This window comes from Apium graveolens, chromosome 8, assembly GCF_009905375.1.
Source record: "Apium graveolens cultivar Ventura chromosome 8, ASM990537v1, whole genome shotgun sequence".
Lineage (NCBI taxonomy): Eukaryota > Viridiplantae > Streptophyta > Magnoliopsida > Apiales > Apiaceae > Apium > Apium graveolens.
In genome coordinates, this window is record NC_133654.1 from 7,758,862 (window position 1) to 7,785,064 (window position 26,203).

Here is a 26,203-nt window from a genome sequence, read left to right on the forward strand (position 1 = left end):
AGTATATCTTCTATTTCTGGTTTATCATATCTTAGCATCCTGTGTTAACTTTGATCTTCCTTTGTCAGTTAATCTTCACCATTGATCTTGCACATCCTTCAAGCTACGTTTTGTAGACTTGTCAATCCAGCTGTTTGGATTATTTGTTGATTGTTAATCTTGGATATTGAACTGATATGCAATTATTGATACTATTCTCATAATCTCATTTCTAAGTCACGTACTTAGAGATATAGAATTGCATATCATATTCCAAGGACATTTATTAATCTAACATTTATATCACATTAAATTAAGAATTAATAAATTATAAATAGAATAATCGATAAAACATAAACATTAATAATCCTAATGTCTTAAACTAAAACATCATAGTGTTGTCTCTAGGGCACAAACACTAACAAGCAGTTCTTGGGCAGCGCAAGAATAATCTTTTTTCATGTGGTCTACTATGCTAGTAAGACGCCTAATGGAGCTCAAATGAACTACACCACTACTGAGAAGGAGCTCTTGGCTATAGTCTTTAGTTTCGAAAAATTTTGATCTTATCTGCTTGGGACAAAGGTGACAGTATTCACTGATCACGCTGCCATTCGCTATTTGGTTACAAAGAAGGATTCGAAGCCTAGACTTATTCAATGGGTGCTCTTGCTACAGGAATTTGAGTTAGAGATCAAGGATTGAAGAGGTACTGAGAATCAAGTAGCTGACCATCTCTCTAGATTGGAGAATCCCGATTCTGTTTCACATGACAAGACATTGATCAACGAATCTTTTTCGGATGAGCAGTTGTTCGCAGTTCAGGAGGAAGAACCATGGTTCGCAGACATTGTGAACTATCTTGTCAGTAATATAATGCCTCCTAATATGAATACAGCTCAAAAGAAGAAGTTTCTGCATGAGGTAAAGTGGTATATGTGGGATGAACCATATTTGTTTAGACAAGGAGCTGACCAGATCATCAGGAGATGTATCCTATTCTGTGAGACGGAGGGGATATTACGAGACTGCCATTCCACAGTTTATGGTGGACATTATGGTGGTGAAAAGACAACAGCTCGTATTCTGCAAGCAGGTTTTTTCTGGCCTACGTTGTTTAAGGATGCACATCAGTTCGTTTTAAGGTGTGATCGTTGCCAAAGAGTTGGTAATCTTACTAGAAAGGATGAGATGCCTTTAAATGTGATGCTTGAAGTTGAGGTCTTTGATGTTTGGGGAATCGATTTCATGGGACCATTTGTCTCATCTTGCAATAATCAGTACATCTTGCTGGCAGTGGATTATGTCTCGAAATGGGTAGAAGTCAAGGCTCTGCCGACGAATGATGCAAAGGTAGTGTTGAATTTTCTTCATAAGCAGATATTCACAAGGTTTGAAACACCACGAGTAATCATAAGTGATGAGGGGTCGCATTTTGCAACCGTAAGTTCACTTCTATGATACAGCGCTACAATGTAAATCATCGTATTGCTACTGCCTATCATCCGCAAACTAATGGTCAAGCTGAAGTGTCTAATAGAGAGATCAAGCACATTCTAGAGAAAGTTGTTTGTCCGTCGAGGAAAGATTGGTCTTTAAAGCTTGATGAAGCTGTTTGGGCATATAGAACAGCATACAAGACTCCACTTGGGATGTCCCCGTTTCAACTTGTATATGGTAAGGGATGTCATTTACCTGCGGAGCTAGAGCATAAGGCTTATTGGGCATTGAAGAAGTTGAACCTTGATCTAGATGCAGCTGGGAAGAAGCGAATGCTTCAGTTAAATGAACTGGATGAATTTTGACTTCAAGCGTACGAGAACAACAAAATGTACAAGGAAAAAGTAAAAAAGGTGGCACGACATGAAGCTATCTCCTAAGTCATTCGTGCCGGGGTAACAAGTTCTTTAATTCAACTCTCGTCTACGACTTTTTCCTGGAAAGTTGAAATCAAGGTGGTCTGGACCTTTTATCATCAAAACTGTGTTTCCACATGGAGCGGTGGAGATTTTTGAGAACGATCCGGGCCAAGCATTCAAGGTTAATGGTCAGAGATTGAAGCATTATTATGGGGACACGATAAACCGAGAAGTGGTTAATGCCGTTTTATTATCAACTTGATCGAACTCCTCTACGTCAAGTTAATGACGTAAAAGAAGCGCTTCTTGGGAGGCAACCCAAGACTTGAGACTTTAGGAACCTTTAAAAGTTTGTACCATATCCAAAAAACCAAAAAAATTCAGAAAATTGGGTAGAATTTTTTTTTTCCAGAAACCCTTGGGGCGGCCGCCTGGAATTCCCCGGCGACCGCCTGAAGTCTGGGGCGCCCGCCTGGAAAGCCCGGGCGGCCGCTCGGAACCATTCTGTCAGAAATTTTTTTCGGCCTCATAAAAAAACCAAAAAAATTGAGAAAAAAAATAAAAAATAAAAACCCACAGCAAACAACCCACAATCCACATTTTCTCTCCCACAAACCCCACTCCTACTCTAATTTTAAACCTAAATTCCACCCTATATATACATACAACACCTCCATATACACTCCCTTATACTTTCAACTTCAAAACTCTCTCCTACACTCAAAACACAACTCTCAAACACTTTTTCTCAGTTTCAATGACACCTAAGAAATCTCGAAATATTGATAGCAGCAATACCGTTCCTACTGCTAATTCATCAAGGGGAACTGCTGCGAGACCCCGTTTGGTGGATTGGGCTGCTGAGGAGGAATATACTAGGCTTCTGACTAAGCCGATTCTGAAGGAGAGGGGATTTTTACCATCGTAGAGGGATGGTGAGTTATTACCGATGATTGCGGAGAAAGGTTGGATTTCTTTTTGTGAGTCGCCGGAGGCGGTTCCAATGATTGTGGTTCACGAGTTTTATGCGAACGCCAAGGCTGACAAAAATGGGTATACGGTTGTTCGTGGGCTTACTATTGATTATCAGCTTGAGGTGATTCGCCGTGTTCTTGGGCAGCGACAAAGGAAGCCCGAGGAGGAGAACTGGAATGAGAAGACCCCCGAGGATTTTGATTTGGATTTGATTTGTGCTACTCTCTGTCAGCCGGGCACGGTGTGGAAGTTCAAAACGGGATCTAATGAGTATCGTTCTTTTCCAGAGATTGTGATGAACAGGTATGCCCGTGCATGGAATGCCTTTAATTGTGCTAATATTTTGCCTACTTCGCATGCACATGAGGTTACAGTTGAGCGAGCCAGGTTGTTATGGGGGATTTTGAATGAGAAGTATTATGTGGACCTTGGTGAGTTCATCTACCAAGGGATTTTGAAGTTTTTGAGGAGGAGGACACAAAGCAACATCTCTTATGCATCTACTGTCACGAGACTGTGCAGAGCAGTTGGAGTTCACTGGCCTTCTTATGAGCAGCTGCAGATGCCGGCCGCTCCTATTGACTCATCGACTCTGAATGTGATGCAGGAGTGGACGGGTGGAAAGCTCAAAGAGCATGGTTTGGGATATCGTCTTCCAGGAGGACGTCCAACATCTGGTGCTACTATGGCTAGGCCCAGTCAGGTTCGTGATAAGGCAGGCTCTTTTAGAGCCCAGGAAGGTGCTGGTTCAGGGATGGCTGATGCTCAGTATAGGAGGCTATCGAGGAGGATGAATGCGATGTACGAGTCACAGAGTAGATTTGCTTAGGAGCTCACCCTCGCACTAATTGGGACTGCTTTCAGAGGCCTTGGAGCTGACATCCAGTGGCCCATTTTTGGTGAGGACTCTGCTTATCCGCCTCCTGATACTCCACCCTCTGAGGGTGATGATGATGATTTCTCCGAGTAGGTATACCCTGTGTTCCTTTCTACTACCTTCACTGGGGAAAATAAAGATTTTAAGTTTGGGGGTGGTAGTTAAGGAGCATATTTGTGTGTGTGTCATGTAGTTGCATATTCATGATAGTTTAGTTCATATAGTTGCATATTTTTGCCATGTATAGTTTTTTTTATTTTATAGCTTTATTTATCATGTAATTTAGTTCATGCATATACCATGACCCCTTTTGCGTTGCTTTGCCGATTGATTTGTGATATTGATGCGAGTGTAGTGATAGCGTTAGAGTAATGTTGAATTGTGTAGGTTGACATGCATGTTAGAAACACTTGTAATTTCATTAAGTCCTAGAGTATGCTTAAGGACTAGATTGTTGTCATGGTTTGATGGTTTTTGGGGTTAAGCTATTGATTATTCTTAGAATTTATGATAGGCTCTTAATCATAAAAGGCATGAAAAGAAAAAAATGGAGTAAAAATTGGAATTCATTGCTAATTGTGGCTAGGCGTCAAATGGCTAGTAGCCGGCTCGTATTTTTATGCGAGTAGTCTAGGGTTGAGCAAGATGGAGCGAAACGCACTTGCTCAGAAATTTGAAAAAAAAGAATAAAAAAAAGAGAAAGAAAAAAAAAGAAAAAAATAAAAAAATTATGGTTTAATGCATAATTGATCACGAGTAGGCTCTTTGGTATTCGAGTTATTAACTTCTTAGGGGACTTTGTGCCTAGTGACCTAAGGCTTTTATAGTCTGGGATCCGCTAACCTAATGCTCGCTAAATGGATACCATTGTATAAGTCTTTTATGGACCTCACTCATTGCACAGTCAAATAAGCATTTGTTATTGTGTTGAATAAAAGCATGATTCCGTAATAAGCTCCAGTGATCTTGAAGTGTTATAAGTCATTTTGTGCCTAGAATTTATTCTTCGTATAATCATGTGGTTGTCTTAAGGATAGTTGAGTTATGATAATTGATCTAGTTTCGAAGCATATCTGTTAAGCATCCGCACACACCACGTTCCTAGTTGAATGTTAGTTTGCATGATTTGATTGATCTTTAGACGCCTAATTGCATTTGTTGAGATGTCATGAGTTGGTTGGTTTAGTCATTGTGAGGGGGATCGCTGTATTTCATGTAGATTGCATTCATGCATGTTTTTGCTTTGTTTTTTAGTCTGTGACGCTTGAGGACAATCATCGATTTAAGTTTGGGGGTGTGATATGTGGCATTTTATACCACTTAGAACGTCTTATAATGACTTGAATTGATGTCTTGAAATCAAGTATTCTGTGTATTTGATGCGTTTTTCTAGTATTTTTGTATTTCAGGGTATAACTTGTGTATGTAGGAAGAATTCATCAAAATAAGCCTAGGGAAGTGCTTGGCATTGGTTGTGCAAAGTTAGGAGCAGAATTAAGCAAAGTTAGGAGCAGAATGCAGGTTTTTCCAGAAGGTGCTGGAGCGCCCGCCCAGGAAGCTGGGGCGGCCGCCCGGGGATGTAAAATTAAATACTGAATTTTGAAATCCTTATTCTGATGGACTTCTGAGACGGCTGGTTCTTGTGGGCTTCTATATAAGTAGTTTTCAGAGACGTTTCACAGTGTAGTGGTATTAAGCAAGGAGCAAGGAGAGAAGAAAGAAGACCGTTTTAGCACATCACAATGAAGAAGAGGAAGCATACGTTTCTTGTGATTCTTTTATTCATTGTAACAGTGGATGCTAGTTTTCTTTACTTTGAACCTTATTACATTTATGACGTACTCTGGTTTTTAATAAGTATTTTTATTAGTTTATTTTGTGTGTTATTATCATGTTTTCATATGAACCCATGGTGATGATTAGTTCTATCATGGGCTAATCGTGATCATGGGGTCGTAGCGAATTTACTATGGAGTTCTTTAGTTAGTTGTTTAATACCTTGGTGTGTGATGATTGTATGATATCTAGCATAGGTTGTGCTTATTCGTCTTATGTGCGTCACGAACATATAAGATAGTGTGTTAATCACTTGTGAAGCGACATTGGATCTTGAGATTTAGAACTTGCCATGCTAGCATAGGTTCATGTATGTGTATGCATGATTAGTGGTTAACTCTAACCGTTTTACTTGCCCTGTTTAGTCATAATGAATAACTTGCGCTTAAATCGTTATGTTGTCAAATTCTGTAGACATATAGGGTCTTAACATAATTGATGCCTATTCAACTTCTATCTTAATTGTGGATGTTTGGTAGAATGGTATTTGTACAACGAAAGTTGGCTTTTATCAGTTTCGTGTTGTTCGATTAATATCATCACCATTACATGCTAAGAGTAATAACAATAACTATTGAAGGAAGTAGTAATGAAGTTATGATCTCATGTGTGTTTGATATTGTTAATTCAAGTGTTAATTAAGTGTTTTATTCTCGTAGTTAATTGTAGTTAATAAATAGCAAATCAACCTAAAAGAGTTACTGTCTTGACATTGAGAAGTAATCATACATTGGTGAGTGAGTGTTAATTAAATAAATTTAGTCTGAGTCTCTGTGGGAACGAACTAGAAATTATTCTATATTACTTGCGAACACGTATACTTGCGTGAATTATTAGCGTGTGTTTTGTGCCTAACAATACATTACTGTTGAGCAAGATTGAAGCTGTATGTATAACTCAACAATATTGGTTTGGATAACTCAAAATAGAACAAAGGACTTTGAAATAATCTATATTCCACTAGAATCAGTACAGATTGTTTATTGGGCATATACACTATGGTTTTGGTTGCTACAGTGAAGAAGATGTCAACAGTGATCCGTATGAAGTTCATTAATATGTTTAGGCATCGGAGGAATAAAGTTGGAGTCATTCCAAGAAGATATCAGGATCAGTGTGAAGACCTCAAGGATTCTTAGTGAAGTTGTTAATATTTGATAGAAGACTTGACAATGATTTAAGAAGATATAGTACGAAGGCCTGAGAGCAAAATTAGTCACCTGTAAACCAGACCATTGCACTAGGTATCAGTGATTCGTGAAAGGAAACTGAGTATTATCATTAGGAAGATTGTTAAGTGAGAATTTATATCTGGGAATACATGTTTCATGGTTTATACGAAGACTCGGGAGAGAAGACTTGAAGGCAGGATAACTTTGGGATTGCAGTGTTCTACATAAACTAAGTCAAAGTGATCATTACCTTGTAGTAGGACTCACCGTGATCAGTCTATTGCATATCAGAAGCAATATCCTGGAAAATACAGTTCAATATCTAAGTACAGGAACTGATCTTGGTTTGGTACGAGACTCAGGGAATAAACAGGAGCTAAAACAAAATCACAAATGCATGTATATACATATTGGTCGCCACTTAGCTTGTATGGGAATATTTCTAAGGCAAAAATCACTTCCTAGCCATACTACTAGGTCTTGGTCGCAAGTAAGAAACAAGAAAAAAAATAGAAATGCTCCCATGTGCAGCTGGGACCCACTGAATCTTTCTTTGGCTTATACAAGGAGCCAAGGTCGCAAAAAACCTCATCCTAGCCCTCCAAGGTCACAAGTTAGTTCCTCCATAGGAGCACAAGTCGCAGGTTAGGGCCTAGAGGGAAGCTGTGGTCGCCAGTTAGGGAATCAAGCCAAGAAACTAAGTACAAAACTTCCTCTCTAGCAACCAAGGTCACAAGTAACTCTCCCTTGCTTGTATAGGTCACAAGTAAACATGAATTTGGCTAAGGCAATTTGTCTTGTTTCCTTGGAGTCGCCGGTAACACTTGGGAATATTTCTTTAAGTCCTAAAATGCCTCCTAGCCACAAGTTATCAATGAAAAGCTACATTGGACGCAAGTAACATGATTTTTACAGGTTTTCAATTTGAAATACTTGGATACAAATCAGTCACGTAGCTTCTCTTCTCTCTCCAGCCTATCAGTCTATATAAACAATAGATGCAGATTGAAAATGAATCTCTCCCACATTGAATATAACAAAGCTCTTGCAAATTGTATTCAGATTTCTTAAAAGCTTGATTTGACAAGTAGAAGTCATGCCCAATTTGATTCACACCATTTAAAGCCTTAAAAACTTGTAACACTCATTATTTAAAGCTTCTTTGATTGTATTTAATATCATTTGATAAGAGCTTTTATAGCGATTGGGAATTTCACGATGTGATTAAATAAATAAAGTATAGTTTTGTGTTATAATTATGGATTATGTGGAATTATGTGAATTAATTTTAGATTAAATGATTTTGTGGTTAAATGTTATTGTTGCATAATAGTAACTGGGAACATTAAGTAACTCGTTCCAGTTTGATAAGTCAGCTAAGAAATTAAGCTGTGTTGTCGGGCCGTCAAGTTTAACGAGACCTGTATTAAAAGGGATTAAAGTGTTTAAGAGTTCGAATGTGAATTATATTTGATGGTCTTGTGTGTCTGCATGATATTTGATATTTACGTGTTCAAATTTGCGTTCGATGGTATTTTAAATGATTTATAAGGATTTTATTGATCTTTAATCATTTTTATAAAATTATAGAAATGTGATTAAGGTGTGAAATTTGCTTTATTGCCTTTAAAATAGTCCAAGAGACTTTTTAAAATTATCAGTGGGATTTATGTGGATGCTTTGATATTTGAAATGATTTTATAAAGTTTAAATTCTATTATTTGGGTTTTATTTATAAAATCCATAACAAATAATCTATTCGCTCAAGAATTTATTTAAAAATATAGGGAGAGAGCTAAATTCATATTCTTTAATTTAAAAATAGTATTGGTACCATTTTCATATATATAAAGCCATTCTATTTGATTATTTGGAGTTTATTGAATATTGAGAATAAAAGAGGAAAAGGAAATAGAATTATGAATTGATTGGAGTTTGCAAATGTCCAAAATACCCCTGCCAAGTGTGGCTATATAAAGCCAATTCTTCCCCCTCTCTTTTCTTTTTACCCGGCCACTCCTTCTTCCTTCTTTCTTTTTTCTTTCCTTTCTCTCTCTCTCAGTTTTTTTTTCTCTCTCTCTCACTCTCTTGTTTTCTTCCAAATCCTCCATTAAAAATCAATCTTATTTTAAGATTTTAGTTCCTTATACTCTAAATATGCATATACGTACTTGCATGTGTGTGTTGTGTGTGTGTTGTTCGGTTTTATCAAGAACCATTCGGTTCTTAATTTTGTAGTTATTTTTGAGTTTGATTCTTTGCAAGGAAGTGATGAAAGGTTATGCATGTTAGTTATCTTGAGTAATTGATGGATAATCGGTGGTTTTTGGTTGGACACCCTCGAATGAGGGCACCACCAAGAAGACACCGCCGCCGGCGATGAATTCCGGTGAGTCGGTGGTGAGCTATTTTTGGTTTATAAATAATTGGGTTGAATTATTTGTTAAATTAGATGATCATTTACGTTTAGATTCTAAGTTATGTGCTTAAATGGAGTATATTGTTGATTTGAGTGTGTTTTTGGGTTATATGTTACATGCATGTCAAGATTTAGCTTTGCATTTAACTAATTTAGACTCAAAAGGATTAAAAAGATTGGTTATATCTAGAATAATGGATTAGTACTTTTAAAAGATGAGTTTGGTTATAGATTTTGAGTTTCAAATGATTTTTGGTTCAAAATTTTTATGGTAAGGTTTTTTTTGAAAAATGGTTCGAATGTGTGGTTTTGACTAGAAATAAAGTTTATGCTTGATTCTTGAACTTGCATGTTGATTGTTGCTAATTGAGATATGATTTTTTTGAACTTGCATGTTGGTTTTTTACTTGCATGTCAATTATCCGAAAAGAACTTACTTGGTATGCTTTGTTTTGGTTCGAATTTTGATAAGCAAAAAGGAGTAAAAAATGTTTTCGTGTCGTGATGTTTGAATCAATGATTAATTGCTAAATGTTAAGTATAGTTATGATATTAAGGGTGTATGAGTATATCGTATTATGTGTTACGTGATAATACTCGAGTACATAAGTTAAGTGATATCGCGATTTAATAATTAAATATGTTCTTGTGAAGTAGTTATATATTCAATATATATATATATATATATATATATATATATATATAACAATGTCTTTATCATACAAGATTGCTAACATTTATAACCAAACTTGTTCTGTATTACCTACTGATTTAAGGTGGTAATCCTATTCCTAGCTTACACTAGTCTCTAATCCCATCTCCACAAAACATTTTCGAACTTTCGTCATTATAAATACTAGTCGATAACCATTGCAATGATTTAATTTATTTTAATAATTTTTAAAGATCATTGTGAGCATTACTTAAAATTGATTATTTTTTACAGATCATTGTGAACATTACTCAAAATTGATTATACGATCAGCTAACTCCTAATTCAATTACGATCGGCTAAAGTCAGTAGAAGCAAAATAGCTATTTGATTCAGCTTTACAAGAATTCGCCTCCCTTCTTTCATCCTCTCTACATTTTCAAGTAAATCGAGAGGCTTTCACTGGTTTTCTCCGGTGGAAAGCCCCAACCCCTTCATTCTTTGTAATTCTCGTTAATTTCCTTTCAATAAGACCCAATTTTTGGGTGTTTGTGTGTCTCTCCTCTTGGACTGTGTGTTTTGTCTTTACTTTTGGAGTGTTTGTTATGTATTTATTTAGTCATGCTTGGGTTTATCTAGTGATGGATCTGTTGATGACGAATTTATTGATATTTTTGGTGATCTGCAAAGCCTGCATCGGATCTGGGATCGTGGTGATTATTGCGAGAGCTTACCTTTCACAACTAAAGATTGTTCATATTTCATGAGTTTACACTTTCGGCATGTCTGGTATCCGGCATGTAGATAGCTGGGGTGCCTTCGGCATGTTTATAGCTTGTGTCCGAAATATAGATAGCTGGGGTCCCGCTTCTCCAATCTCATTCTACGCGATTGGTGTTTCTGAACATTAGGCTAACCATATTTTTTATATGATATGATCAATTACGATATTGCTATTTTCAGAGATGCTGTTGCAATTTGGATCGCTTGGGATGTCTTTGATTTCGTTTTTAATTTCAATTTTTTTTAAATTCTATGTGTTAAACGATCAGGACACAAATCATCTAATTATTTTTAGTATGTTATTTGTTTTATTACCTGGTTCTATCGACAGTTGGGGGTTTGTCCCGACTGTACTACATTCAATTTAATGAAAACTTTCTACATTTGTAAAAAAAAATAATTTTTAAAAGTCATAATAGTATAAGTGTTATGTCAAATTTTCTAATTTTTACTTGGAAATCCAACCCAAAATGAGTATGATATTTGTGTTAAGAATATAATAAAAAAATAGAATTATTATACAATTTCAAAATTTTTATCATTTCATTTAAATAGACTATTGAGTCATATGGAAAATAGGATTACTTAGTTGAAATCAATATAAGAAATGTAATTAAAAAATGGATAAAATAATACATATAATATTATAAGTCACATAGAAGTAAGGGAAGAATAAAAATTATACATATAGAGTTATAATAAATTCAAAAAGCGGTGAAATCAAAAGCTGATGAAACTAAAAAGGTATAATATATTGAATTAGCAATACATAAGAGATTTAGGAACACAAAGGTTAAAGTCAAACTGATGAAACAAAAATAAAACCAAACTTAATAGAATAATAAGACATATAAAAGTATAATATAATAAAAATAAAACCGAACTTAAAAGCACAAGGGTTAAAGCCGAAATGGTGAAACAAAAATAAAACCAAACTTAATAGAATCATAAAATATATAGAATTATAAGATAACAAAAATAAAACCAAACTTAACACAATCACAAGACATGTAGAAGTATAAGATAACAAAAATAAAATAAAATTTAATAGAGTCATAAGACATGTAGAAGTATAAGATATACAAACATGAATAAAGGGTGTAATCACGTTGATTCATACCCTGATTACCTTACTTATTTATTTTGTTATCTTATGATCTCGTAAACCCCAAGAGAACCTTTATAAACTTTCCTACGTATTGTTTTGATTAACCCAGATTCTTCGATAACCCGTGAACCTTATTATGTATTGATATTTAGAACTGTTCTAATTAGGAACTAGTATTTTCTGTTGACCATTTGATCAAGATCTTTTATATTAATCCCTGTTTAATTCCAATTCGTTCACTTTCCTTGAATTTTTGAATTGAACTTAAGAATGATTTTTGACTTGAATGAGTCTGAATGATTTCATATTCTTGGTAATGATAAAATGAACTTTGTCAACTTTTCTTACTTCCAACACAAAGGTTTTCCAAACGAATTCTTGATGGATTTGATAAAGACGTAAGAGACTAGTGGGACTAGTCCAGTCACATAAGAAGCTAGCGGGGCTAGTCCAACATAAGGCTGAAATAATGTCATAGCTACCATAACGACCAGATGGAGGTCGGTAAGGGCTGATCACCCGTATTTTTTTTTAAAAAAGGATGGATATTCCAATCAAGGTTTTTTTTTATGTTTTGTGAAAGAGAAAATGATATAATCCCTTAAGCAGTTTGCTTCTTTTTAATGAGAGGAAATGAAATGATTTGTATTTTTGTTAAGTTATGAATCCTGTGAGCCCTTACAATTTAACTAGTTGTGAATCTTGAAGCTCGATTAACAGCTTCTTTCAATTGAGAAAATCTTTTATAATCTTGCTAATGATTTGTGATGAATGTCGGCTTTCTCCCAATCTTGAGCCTTAAGTCCTGAAAGCCTGAAACCTTTTTATTACCTTTACTTAGCCAATCACTGCCACCTATAAATTGAATGTAGAATGTCTCAGATTTTTGATATTGACATTGTGATGTGGAACTGTTTATATAGTTACTTTCTGATCTTTTTTGCTCATTTATTTGCTTTGATCTAACCATGGAAGTTAAGCAAGAAGATGGCCAGACTTAGGCGCACCGCTTGCAAGAGTGTTCTTGGAGGTCCCTACCGGGTTGTAGGTTTCCAGATGCCAGAGTAGGTAGTTGTTCTGTGTGAGCAAGCGAGTTAGTTTGAAGGGCTTTTATAGTTGGTTCAAATACAATGGGTTATCTATCGATTCCATGTCGGAATCGAATAAATTTGATCTTAATTATATTTTGGGTTGTTATATATTTATTCTGGTTGGTAGTTGTAATCATGTCTCATACTTAATCCTGTTTAGATCATGTTATTATTATTATCGGGGTTTATTATATCTGTTGTGGTTATATTAGTTTAATGGTGTAAGGGTCCTCATTTTCTAACCCTGAGATTGAGGGCATCATAGTTTTAGATTTTTAGAGTGATAAGAAGAACCCTAGATTGATAGCTTGTTGATTTGGTTCTTTTTATATTTGTAGCTTCGAATCTCTGTATTTGGAGTTGTAAGCAAACCCTCCGGGTATTTATACTTTGAATAAAAGAATATTTACCCAGAATCTCTTTGTTTGTTCATTTGGTTTTTAATTTTGATATTCCGCTGCATTAAATTGATAAAAACGAAGAACATACATTCACCCCTCCTGTATGTACCTTTTGGACCTAACAATTGCCTTATATATCTTGCTGCCATCATGTTCTTCTTTGATCCTGAGCACCCACTTCTCATGTAAAGCCTTCTTTACAACTAGTAACTTTGTTAAAGATTAAGTCTCATTCTTTTGAAGAGAACTCATCTCATCTTTCATGGCTGATTTTCACTAAATTGAATCATCCACATGTACTCTCTCGAAATAACACTGAGACTCTCTGTACTTGGTCAATAACATATAATATGCTAAAGAACAAAATATTTGTAGTGGGCTCACAATTTTGCTATATTTTCTTACCTCGTTCTGTGGAGTAACTGGAACAGTGTCATTAACATTCTCTGAACTTCCACTATTTCCTGAAAGATCTCCTTCCATAATATCTTCAAGCACTATTTTCTCTTTCCCATCACTACACCATAGAATGCATATAGCAACAACAAAATTTTTTTGCCTAAAGGGCTTTTTATGTTACAGTAGAAAATATGGCAACAAATATGGAAAATTTTGGCATTGCATCCGGTGGTGATGCAATAGGGGTCCTATAGCAACATTTTGAGCCATGTATAGCAACAACACAACCTTATTGCAGTATACAATATTTAGAAATAAAATATTTTTTACTGCAACACAGTAAAATCATTGCAATAGATGTTTTTGTCTGCTAAATAACCACCTTAAGGCAACATTAACCGGTCCTATTGCAATTAATTTATGGTCAAATCTAACAAATATTGCAACAAAATTTGAACCAACTGTAATATTTTATGGTTGATGTAATTTTAAATGGCAACGTATTTGGACATAATTACAACAGTGTTTTAAAAAAAACGAAAGGAACTGTTTGTAAAATATACTAGCCAAGCATTTTTTTATGCCACAAAACCAAGCAATTGTCATTCAAAAGTACCATGACCAAATTAAAAGCAGCTCTCAGGATGTCCCAACATCATCCTTACAAACATTCATAATTTAAGTCTATTTAAAAATAATAATAGCTAGCTAAATCAAATTCACGAGAGAATTTAGTCGCAGACAACTAAACCAAATTCGAGTTCGAATTTAACAAAAGAAGCTAGCTATAGCAAACTGCAGATAACTGAAAGATAAATTAAAGTAAAAATCAGATGGCCCCTGCAACTTCATCTCCATCTGCATCACCATCATCGTCGCTCACTTTTTATGCATCCTCATAATCATCTTCATTTTCATCAACCTCGGCAGAACTTTGAGCACATAGTTCTTCAACATCGATATTTAGACCAGGATTCAATTCACCAAGTTTTTCAAAAATCTTCCTTAGCTTCTTCTGTATTTTCTCCTCCATTGCAGCAGCTAACTTTTCAGTTGCTTTTTCCAGTTCCGAAGAATCTGTTTTTCCCTCTTTTGTCAATTTTTTCTTCGTCTTCCTTGTTATGCCACTCCTTCCAACAAGCCAGTTAGGACCATGAGCTGCAAGATCAAGGTCTGCCATCTCCTCATCCTCATCAGTTGATTTTTGAGGAGTTTTTCCATTTTTCTTTTCCTACGTATAAAATTGAGCAACAAACATTAATTTCAATAAAATACAATTACTCCTTGTAAAATTAATGAAGAAATATAGCAGGGCTAATTATTGACAAAAATACTTGTAAATTTTTTCATAAAATCTGAACATGCAATTTATGAACAAAAATACTTGTAAAATTGGTCGAGAAATATAAAAGTGCTATTTTTACCATCATTGTATGACCTTTGCGGGTTTTTGGATAAATTGCCTTCTTTGTGTCTTGTGCACGGGCATCTTTACCAATTTTCTAGAATAAAATAAAATGTATCAGTTTTCTTACAAGAAATAAATGAAGGGACCGTTAAACAACAAATATGGGTACGTCATACCATTTCATTACGAATCTGAGCAAAACTAGTGCGCCCAGCAGTATGAGTATCAGTCACATTCTTTCAATTTTTTTTATTTGTTTCAGCTTTTTTCTTGACTGATTCATCACTCCAGTACTTGAGAAGCACCTTGAACTGTTCCACTGGAATATTTGCAGGCCTGTTTTTCATCCTTTCGGCGTCAGTATCAAATTTGGTATAGCATGCACTCTTAACACGAGATTTGTATACCCTCCAGTCATCAGCAAGGCTTCTAATAACCCAATCCTTGCCTTCCTCGGGAATTATGTACTTTGTCTAACAAGGTACATAAAAATACGGATAAGAATCAAGAAAGAAACAACTATTTACGATAAATAAACCATTATTTTTGTCTAACAAGGAAATGATAAGAATCTAGAATTAAAGAAGCAACTATTTACGATAAAAAAATAGGTTATTGCACTAGGTTATTAAAAAACTAACATCGTAGATCATAGAGAATTTCATTGGCCCAGATAAAAAAGGCCATCTAAATTTCACTATCCACAAACAGGCCCAGATATGGAAATTAAAATTAAAATACATCAAAATTCAACTAAAAGCCCATCAAAACAAAGAACAAAATGCACAACATTATTGTCGATGATGCTCTTAAAATTAGAAATTGATGTTAAATTTAGAGTAAAAACTCTGTTTTTCCTCCAATAAATAACAAGGACAACAAAAATTAAAAAATGACATAAAATCGAACAATTAACACATACACAATTTACGTCACTAGAATAGATAATAAGGACAACACAATTTACATAAAATACCGTGTTTACCTAAAATACAGAACAAGTTAATTTCAAAAAAAAAATACTGAACAAGTTTAGTAAAAAACAATTAAAGTGCTTTTTACCTTGATATATTCCCACCATCCATCTTTTATTGCTTTAGGAACTTTAGACCAATTTACATAATCAAGTGGGATGTACAGCCTTGCTATCGTCCCGATGAAACTACTGAATTCAGTAATGACATTTTTTTCCTTTGACACGGGCTGGAGGTCATGATTTAAATTAATAACTGGCCTTTCATCGAGTCTCCTTGTGAAAACACGATTCATCTTCGTAGGTCCTCTACGCCTTGTACTTTTGGTACTAGATTCACCTACAAAAATAGCCACAAATAAATATGCATATTCCTGATATAAAAAATAAGACCATTACCTAATATTTGAAATAAACCTATTTCGAAGGCACTATCCACAACATTTTGGAAGTTATTACCTTCAAAATTTTCATCATCATTGACACGCCTTTGTTGTTCCGCATCTTTTTTGTGTTTTTGTAAATCAACAAATGCCTCCATTGTACCAATCCTTTCATTGGCAGGTCTTATTAACTGTGTAAGATCAAGAGGAAATGGCGGGGGAGCTGGTAGTGGCGGGGGAGGTGGTAATATATCTCTATCATTAACCTTGCGAATAATACAAAAAAAATAAATTAAATTAAAACATGAATTAAATTAAAACTAAAACCAACTATGTAGATGCATATGAAACACATAAAGATAAGTTAAATTAAATTAAATTCATATACCTCTGTTCTCCCTTCAGTTTGATTTACTGAACATGAACGGGTCCTTGGTCTGACGATGACTTCGTTAACCTTTTTAACATTTTTTACTTTCTTTTTTGGCTAAATACACAAAAAATAGTCAACAAAATTGTATGTTCCAAAAAACAAAGGAGTTGTATTTGTACAAAAATATACCTGAGGAATAACATGTTCTGCTTCTTCTTCGCTTAAACTATCATGTCCAGAAATATATGCTCGATCAAATTCAGCTTCTGACCAATGATCTGTAACTGTTTTCTTTGCTTTCTTGGTGGATTTCCCAGCAGTAAAGAACTCATTTGCCTTCTCCTTCAGTTTATACTTATCAGCTTCTTTCGCATTCGCTTCCATTCTCCTTCTTCTGTTTAGCTCATAATCAACAAGCTTCTTCTAAACCAAGCACCCAATTAATAAACTTAAATATAAGATGACAATAAAGCATACAATGTGATTACAAAATAAATCTCAGATAATTACCAAAAATACACCGGGATAAAAAATTACCTTATCAATTGCATTCTTTTTCACCAGTTCATCACCTACATTTTGGTTCTCCTCATCACCTGCCTTTCTAAGCTTTCTGGTACTGATCTGTTTATCATGTTCTATTTCATTCTCCACCAAAGCTCGTGACTTTATCTTATCAGTTATCTGTTGTGTAAGATCTTTAATTGTTACAAACTTCCTTTTCAAGGGTAAATCAGCACCTACGATATAAAGACAAAAAAAAATATAAATTGTCAGTTCAATACTCAAATTCATATAAAAAATTATTTGGAGCCAAAATTATTTTACCTTCAAAATGTGTCCTTGGTCTTATGACAATATGTGGTTGTATCTGGGTAGCAGGCACAATAGATGTGTCCACCACATTGTCAAGGTAAATATCCAATAAAGAACCAAGTTTTACCCCTGCTACAAGATCATCTACATCTTTATCAGTCATCAGTAGTTTCCAGCCATCTTCTTTCTTCGCATAAACGCCTCCAATTTCTTTATATCCAAGGTCATCTTTAACATACTCCATCAGTACCGAGAATGAAAATCTATCAGGATCCATAGCTGCATTAATTGTTGTAGATGTTCCATTTGAGTATTTGGTTTTTTGAAACTGGCCTTTATGGTGGAACCTGAGGAAAAAATAGTTTTCTTTCATAACCTGAAAATAACATAAACATGAATATTAATTAGTCCCCACATTATACAGATATAAGCAATTACTATCAAGTAACAAGTGAAACATAAATATTAAATTTTAGGGCTAAACAACAAACAACAAGTAGCAAAAATCAAATGAACTGGTCATCAAATTTTACAAGCAATCAGGAATAAGTTACAAGTAGTGGTACAATGTTTGTCATGATTAAAAGCAACAGATGAGCATAAAAAAACAGAAATAAAGAAGTCGGCATGTCCATTCATTCGTCATGGTCATCATCATGATCTTCTTTCTCTTCACCGGATGACACATTTTCATTCGGAATGTCATCCCTATGCCAAGTCATATCATCAGTTTGGTTCTGTAATGGGTATTCAAGTTCAGCATTATACATGGTAGGTCCGCAAAGATCTTCAAGCACATCATCAGTTTCCTCGTCTATTCCATTGTGCTCTTTCGGTAGTTTCTTAACAACAAACCACAAGTTCTTTTCGGTACAATCTTGAATGTAGAATACCTGTTGTACTTGTGTAGCTAGTACAAATGGATCATCCTTTTGACATAATTTACTGAAATTGACACGTGTGAGCCCAAAGCAGTCCTTATCCTTTTGATACCAAATGCACCTAAACAAAACAACCGCAAATGCGCCCCAATAATCTACTTCAATAATCTCTTCAATTGCTCCGTAGTAAATAACATCCCCAATTGTTGGATTTTGATCCTTTAAACTCATAAAACTGGTGGTTAGAGCTGTCAAAATGACACCGCTATTTTGTGTAGTACAGTTACCTGGTATGAAATCTGAATCCATTTATGTCATAGCTTTCCATCTTTTATTCTTCCTAGTGCATGTCATGTCATGAGTTTAGAGTAGTCTTTACACATGAATAAGTATTGGAGCCTTGATTTCAACGAGAAATATCGTAAGACTTTTGCAGTAACTTTCGACTTTTTTCTTCTAAGTCAAGAGAAACAGGTGAAGGAGAAATAGGTGTATCAGTCCTGTTTTTTGGGAGTTTCCATCTTAAAACCCCACAAAATTTGCACTTTGTTAAGTTTATATTTCCCCCTAATACAACATGCAATCGGACAAGCGTGTATTTTATGATAATCAAGACTTAATTCTCTAATCATATTTTTGGCCACATTAAAAGAAGAAGGCAGATTTACATCGGGAAATGCCTCCTTTATCAACTTTAGAATACCGCTAAAGGCACCCTCGGTAAAACCATGAGTGCACTTTAATAAGTAAAGTTTCACTATAAATCCTAAAAGAGTAAATTGTTCACACCCCGGATACAAAGGTTGTTTCACTTCCTCAACAAGCTTATAAAACTTTTTTGCTGTGTCATTCATTCTATTCCTAACTCTACTTTCATCACGAATCATTTTATCAAAATCTTCACCTAGGCCCATACCACTATCACAATCCATCTCCTGATCAACTTTTTTAAACTTAGGGGTTTGCACTTCGTATACCCAATTAACAAACGATGGACACATACCGTTACTAACGTGATGATCATACACGTCTTCTTCAGAAAACCAGAAACGATTACTACAATCTTTGCAAGGGCATCTTAGTTCAGATCCCGTGGAAAAATTATCGAAAGCATTTTTGTACAAAATCTGTCACCCCATTACTATAGGCCTCACTGTATTTCGGAAGTGAAACCCTAGTCATATTGATTGTTCACAAACTTATTTTCTACACAAAGAAGGAAACAAAGGACATACATCATGAATTATATAATCATAATTATAAAATCTCATTTATAAAATGAGATTTTATCAATACAAGCCTAAACATTCCTAATTAAAATTCATATTGAAAGATCTCATAGTTATAAACTAAATCAAAAAATAAACAAACTAAGTTATAATCGGTGACAACAAAGTCAGTACTCATACAATAATCACAAACGAAATCCCTAATTAAAATTATACACAGTCGATTAAACAAAATAACTAAAAAAATCAGAACATGCACAATCGATTAAAATGTATTTTGAGGACAAGAAACAAGATTGAACATAGAAAACATAATCGATTAAGATTTGAAAAGAAGAACAATCACAGGGTATTTTGTAATCAAACTTATAATCGATTTAGGGAAAAAAATTTGACGCAAGGATCTGTGTTTTACCTTTTTGGAGCTTCAAACTTCTTCGAGATTTGTTATCAGCTTCAGATTTCTCCTCAGAAACTCCTCTCTTACGGTGTTCTTCTTCGAGCTGTGTTTATACGCTGTGTTTATGCGGCGTGTGTTTACTTTGTCTAAAAATGTTATGTCGGGTTATGGGCCCTCTTTTTTGTTTGGGAAGCCCGACAATTTTTTTAGTGAAATCCCGCCTAGCAAAATTGCAGAAGCCCGCCACTTATTTGGCTAAATTTTTTAATGTACTGTAACGCCTAACAATTCTTATTACAATAGATAGCAAATTGTTAACTTTTTTCTTTTTTTTTGCATTTCAATTGCAATAATTTTAAAACTCCCTGCAATATATATACAATGGTCTACCATTTGCAACATCATTTCTCAAATTTTTAAAAATGTGGTTGTTATAACCATTCTATGTTATAGTGCATGTTGTTACTTAATAAACTTAATCAGCTACAAGTTTATTCTTATACAATGCATTCTTATTAAAATTAACATCTTTACTTCTAACGATTTTTTCATCTTTTCATCACCCGTATCATCTGAACCATAATCATTTTGATTAAGTTTAGAAATACGATAACGTAATTGTTTTTCTTCCGCAAGAACATGTCCCTAAATTGGAATCCATATTCGAATAAAACTGCACTGATTAAATTCCACGTCAGTTCCATATTACGTTACACACTAACTTTTGCTGGCGGATACTATCATTACATGGGAATATAATTTCACAATCGTTCATTATATGGGATGAGAGTTGACATGATTCCATTTTATCTCCACCCTCCTGATCTTGAGACCCAATTCCATGGCAATAATTCCAGCAAACCATTTTGGTTTTCTAGCTAGCAACTTCCAGTTTCCGATAATAAAAACGCCACTGCACCCCCATATCCTAACACCAAAGTTACCAACATAGCTGTCATTCTCGAAGTTGGTTGCAAGAAAGATTTAGAAGTGCAAGAGAATATAATCCAGCGAGTCGCTGTGGAATTTCGCCTTCAAGTTTGTTGGATGAGAGGTCTAGTGACTCCAACACCGTCAACTTTGCAATCGAGGATGGCATCAGGCCTGTGAGATATTGCAAGAAAGATTGAGAAATCTGATTGACACTAGATTTCCGATGTATTCAGGAATCTCCTTGATAAATTAATGGTTGTGAATATAGTTAACATTTTGTCCAACAGAATCTCATTGCCTTTGATTGCCAGATTCGTGAAATCACTGTAATACTGCGCTCCATATAACGACGCTTCATTTTATTCGCTTCACCATTTATCATAGCCTTGAAGTTTCTGAAATATATTTCTGACAGTGTATCAAATATTTGATTGTTTCCAAGATCAAGAACTTGTAAAGCATCAAATCCAGCAAAAGGAGAAGGAATTATTCCTTCTAATCTATTTCCATTTAAATTTACAATTTCCAGATTACGAAAATTTGTTAAGTTTGGTGGATTGTTCCCCTCAATGTTATTCATCGTAGATCAAGCACCTAAAGAATGGTCAAATTTGTTCGACAAATGGGGAGTAAACCGCTCAAAGTGTTATCAGACAAATTAAGGAGCTGAAGAGAGCTCGAATTACAGATCGAGGTGGGTAATGATCCACTAAGCTTATTGGATTGAAGATCAAGGTACTGAATATTATTCCAAGGTATTTTCTCAAGTTAGGAAATGGGTGTTCTATCTTTGAACTCTGGTTTATGAGGCCATGAAAATTATTTGATTTCAGAACAAGAACACGGATATTTGGGAGCGACTCCAAACACTGCGGAAATGTATCATGTAATTGATTACTTCCCAGATCAAGAGTTTCTAGCTGTTCAAGTTCAGAAAACGAGGTAGGAACTCTTCCTTCCAATTTATTTCCATACAAATTTATACTTTTCAGATTACGAAAATTTGAAAAGGTTGGTGGAATGTTCCCCTGAATGTTATTCATCCGCAAATCAAACACTAAAAGACGGGTCAAATTTGTCTGACAAATTGGAAGTACACCGCTCAAATTGTTATAAGATAAATTAAGAATTTTAAGAGAGCTCGAGTTACAGAACAGGTTGGGCAATGATCCATTGAGCAAATTAGACTGGATATCGAGATACCAAATATCATTCCAATTTATATGCTCAAGACCGCCTGTTAGTCTGTTGCGAGAAAGATTAAGATACGAGTACAAGTCCCAACTCATTGACCCAATCCCATGGGGAATTTCCCCATGAAGTTCATTTTTTGATAGATCTATATGTTCAATGAACTTCGCATCTGCAGAGAATCGCGGGAACTCTTTCATGTTGCAAGATGCCAATCCCAAGTGATGAAGCTTTGGTGGGAGTGTGACCATACTGGTGTTTCTCACTGATAGACTGTTATGAGAAAAATCAAGAGTGTACAGGTTTTTAAGGTGTGAAAACATTTCGCTATCCAAAACACCACTGAAATTGTTTGATGAAAAGACAAGTTGAGTGAGGTTCACAAGCTGAAAAAATGATTGTGGAATGGGTCCATACAGTAAATTGTGTCCACAAGAAAAAACTTGCAATTGTGAATTAGAGGAATCAAATTCATGTAATAGATCTGTGAATCTATTATAGCTCAGATCTAAGACTTGTAATAATGGATTGGCAAACAACCAAGAAGGCAGAGGTCCAGTTAGTGAATTAGATCCCAGATCTAAGATAATTGTTAGTAGCAAGGAGTAGAGTTTTTAGGTTCGTAAGGTTTGCTAAAGCAGTTGGAATTGGGCCACTAAGATAATTGCGTGCAAGGCTCAGCTTAGTAAGTTTACCAAGATTCCCTATGGATCTTGGTATCGGCCCAGACAAATTGCAGGTGAAGAGTTTTAAAGTGGCTAATGACTCTAGAAAGCCTATAGAATCAGGTATACCTCCATGTAAGTTTATACTTCGTAGATTGAGGTGTTGGAGACTAGCACTACTTCTCCACTTACCTTTGGGTAATGCAGCAGTGAGATTATTGCTAAGCTCCCATGCCCATATCTCTAGCACTTCCAAGTTGGGAAGGTGGAAGACCTCTTGCGGTAGTACTCCAGAAATCCTACCTCCGAGTATAAGATATCTCAGGGAAGTAGATAAATTGAAGAGACTCTCATTTCTCCCCCACTTAACTTCGGGTACTATATCGCTGAATGCAATGCTATTAAAGTATAGATCTAGTACCTCCAAGTTAGGATGGTGGAAAACCTCTTGGGGCAATACTCCAGGTACAGCTACAACCGCAAGGTCAAGAACCCTTAGGGAAGTAGACAAATTTGTGGGTAAAACAGAGGAGATGTCAACCGCTTCAAGATTAAGCACTCTCAGTTGAGTTAAATTCTGCAACAGTAATTTAAACACTTCATCTTCAAGTTTAGCATTATAGTCACCAGAAAGATCAAGTGAGACCAGTTTATACAACTGAGAGATGCCTGGGGAACTCTCCCTGAAAATCCGGTATTAGAGAGGTTGAGATGTGTCAAATCTTTTGCAAAGAAACCAAATTCCTGAGGGAACTGATTGGAGAGGGAAAAGGCGTTCCAAGTGAGGTCGAGGAACTGGAGATGAGAGAATTGGAAGAGCGTGCTTTTTGGGAATATGGCTCCTTCCAGCTGACTGCAACTTAGATCCAATCCGATTACGTTCCCTGTCTTGTTATCACAGGTTACCCCCTCCCATGTGCAGTAATCTGAACTCATGCTCCAGGTCATCGTTTTCGGATGTGTAGAGTAGCAATATGCAGGACTAGTAGTTCCCAAGCTTAGCTTAAACTGAAATAATGCATTTTTTTGCATGGTTGGACTCAAATTTATAGCAGCTGATGAAGCAAGTAGTTGGCTAAGCAAGAAGATGAGGAGCATCATGATTGTGTGATACCAGGTGAATTTCAACATGTTCATTATATGCTTTATATTATGTTTTGTTGGATGGATTGGTTGCATATGTTGTACTTAGGGTTCATACATTACACATCTGTATTTATTGTTGGACAAACTTAGTATTTTAGACTAAGTTGTGAATCATTTTGAGACTCTATACGAGTGAGACACATTATGTGTTAGTGGTGTGTATTTATTGGAACGTATTCTCCTCTTCGAGGGGATTCCAACGCATATTTACACGCTCAAAATGAGTAAAAGGTGAATGAGAACTGATGTTCCAAAATTTTACCTTTTAATATAAAAAGTGATTTTGTACCACATCGAGAGTAGCACAAACCTATTCCTTAATTTTTCTTATAAATACCATGTACCACATCGAAAAGAAAAACAAGTCCTTTCAAGCATCTCTTTATAAATAGAGTCTTAGGGCACCACTTTTATTAAGTCGAGGAAATAAGAGTCATCTCTTTCATTCTCAGTCTCTTTAGTCTTAAATTTTTTCAATGTTCTGGTGATAGTTTTTGGGTTCAGTTCAAGTTCGCTGAGAGTATATTCGATCTATCAATTATACCAGTATCTTGTTTTATCCTGGGAAGCGGGTCGCTAAACACGGTTGGTGCGGTGCTATTTATTTTCTCAAACCCTTCTCCTAATTTAATTGTTAATTCTCATATGCTTATGTGATTTAATAATTAACAATGTTCTTGTGAAGTAGTTATATATTCAATATATATATATATATAACAATGTCTTTATCGTACAAGATTGCTAACATTTATAACCAAACTTAGTGAGTTTCATTGTCAGCAGTCTTTATCATCTGGAGGAAAATAAATAAGAGTGGGAAAATGAACTAATACAACAAGATTTCTGGTTTTTGAAAATCAATTATAATTTTTAAAATTAGTTCAGTCTAGAAAATGGACAAAACTTGTTCTGTATTACCTACTGATTTAAGGTGGTAATCCTATTCCTAGCTTACACTAGTCTCTAATCCCATCTCCACAAAACATTTTCGAACTTTTGTCATTATAAATACTAGTCGATAACCATTGCAACGATTTAATTTATTTAAATAATTTTTAAGATCATTGTGAGCATTACTCAAAATTGATTATTTTTTAAAGATCATTGTGAACATTACTCAAAATTGATTATACGATCAGCTAACTCCTAATTTAATTACGATCGGCTAAAGTCAGTAGAAGCAAAATAGCTATTTGATTCAGCTTTACAAGAATTCGCCTCCCTTCTTTCATCCTCTCTACATTTTCAAGTAAATCGAGAGGCTTTCACTGATTTTCTCCGGTGGAAAGCCCCAACCCCTTCATTCTTTGTTATTCTCGTTAATTTCCTTTCAATAAGACCCAATTTTTTGGGTGTTTGTGTGTCTCTCCTATTGGAGTGTGTGTTTTGTCTTTACTTTTGGAGTGTTTGTTATGTTTTTATTTAGTCATGCTTGGGTTTATCTGGTGATGGATCTGTTGATGACGAATTTATTGATATTTTTGGTGATCTGCAAAGCCTGCATCGGATCTGGGATGGTGGTGATTATTGCGAGAGCTTACCTTTCACAACTAAAGATTGTTTATATTTCATGAGTTTACACTTTCGGCATGTCTGGTATCCGGCATGTAGATAGCTGGGGTGCCTTCGGCATGTTTATAGCTTGTGTCCGACATATAGATAGCTGGGGTCCCGCTTCTCCAATCTCATTCTACGCGATTGGTGTTTCTGAACATTAGGCTAACCATATTTTTTATATGATATGATCAATTGCGATATTGCTATTTTCAGAGATGCTGTTGCAATTTGGATCGCTTGGGATGTCTTTGATTTCGTTTTTAATTTCAAAATTTTTTAAATTCTATGTGTTAAACGATGAGGAAACAAATCATCTAATTATTTTTAGTATGTTATTTGTTTTATTCACCTGGTTCTATCGACAGTTGGGGGTTTGTCCCGACTATACTACATTCAATTTAATGAAAACTTTCTACATTTGTAAAAAAAAATGATTTTTAAAAGTCATAATAGTATAAGTGTTATGTCAAATTTTCTAATTTTTACTCGGAAATCCAACCCAAAATGAGTATGATATTTGTGTTAAGAATATAATAAAAAAATAGAATTATTATACAATTTCAAAAATTTTATCATTTCATTTAAATAGACTATTGAGTCATATGGAAAATAGGATTACTTAGTTGAAATCAATATAAGAAATGTAATTAAAAAATGGGTAAAATAATACATATAATATTATAAGTCACATAGAAGT

The 26,203-nt window shown here is 35.0% G+C and overlaps 2 protein-coding genes across 2 annotated transcripts; both read right to left on the minus strand.

Annotated features, from left to right (window-relative positions):
• Positions 1 to 14,362: 14,362 nt before the first annotated feature.
• Positions 14,363 to 20,153, minus strand: LOC141678473 (uncharacterized). Its single transcript, XM_074484804.1, has 10 exons — positions 20,030 to 20,153; positions 17,517 to 17,880; positions 17,226 to 17,428; positions 16,878 to 17,111; positions 16,704 to 16,802; positions 16,392 to 16,581; positions 16,022 to 16,272; positions 15,136 to 15,432; positions 14,976 to 15,053; positions 14,363 to 14,782 (listed from the first exon to the last, which is right to left on the minus strand). The coding sequence occupies exons 2-8, from the start codon at positions 17,875 to 17,877 to the stop codon at positions 15,199 to 15,201; spliced, it is 1,572 nt and encodes a 523-aa protein (XP_074340905.1). The 5' UTR covers positions 17,878 to 17,880; positions 20,030 to 20,153; the 3' UTR covers positions 14,363 to 14,782; positions 14,976 to 15,053; positions 15,136 to 15,198.
• Positions 20,154 to 20,969: 816 nt separating this feature from the next.
• LOC141679227 (receptor-like protein 32) lies at positions 20,970 to 21,527 on the minus strand. The gene is made up of 2 exons (XM_074485732.1): positions 21,281 to 21,527; positions 20,970 to 21,118 (listed from the first exon to the last, which is right to left on the minus strand). Exons 1-2 carry the CDS (start codon positions 21,525 to 21,527, stop codon positions 20,970 to 20,972), a joined length of 396 nt encoding a protein of 131 aa, XP_074341833.1.
• Between the last annotated feature and the right edge of the window lie 4,676 nt (positions 21,528 to 26,203).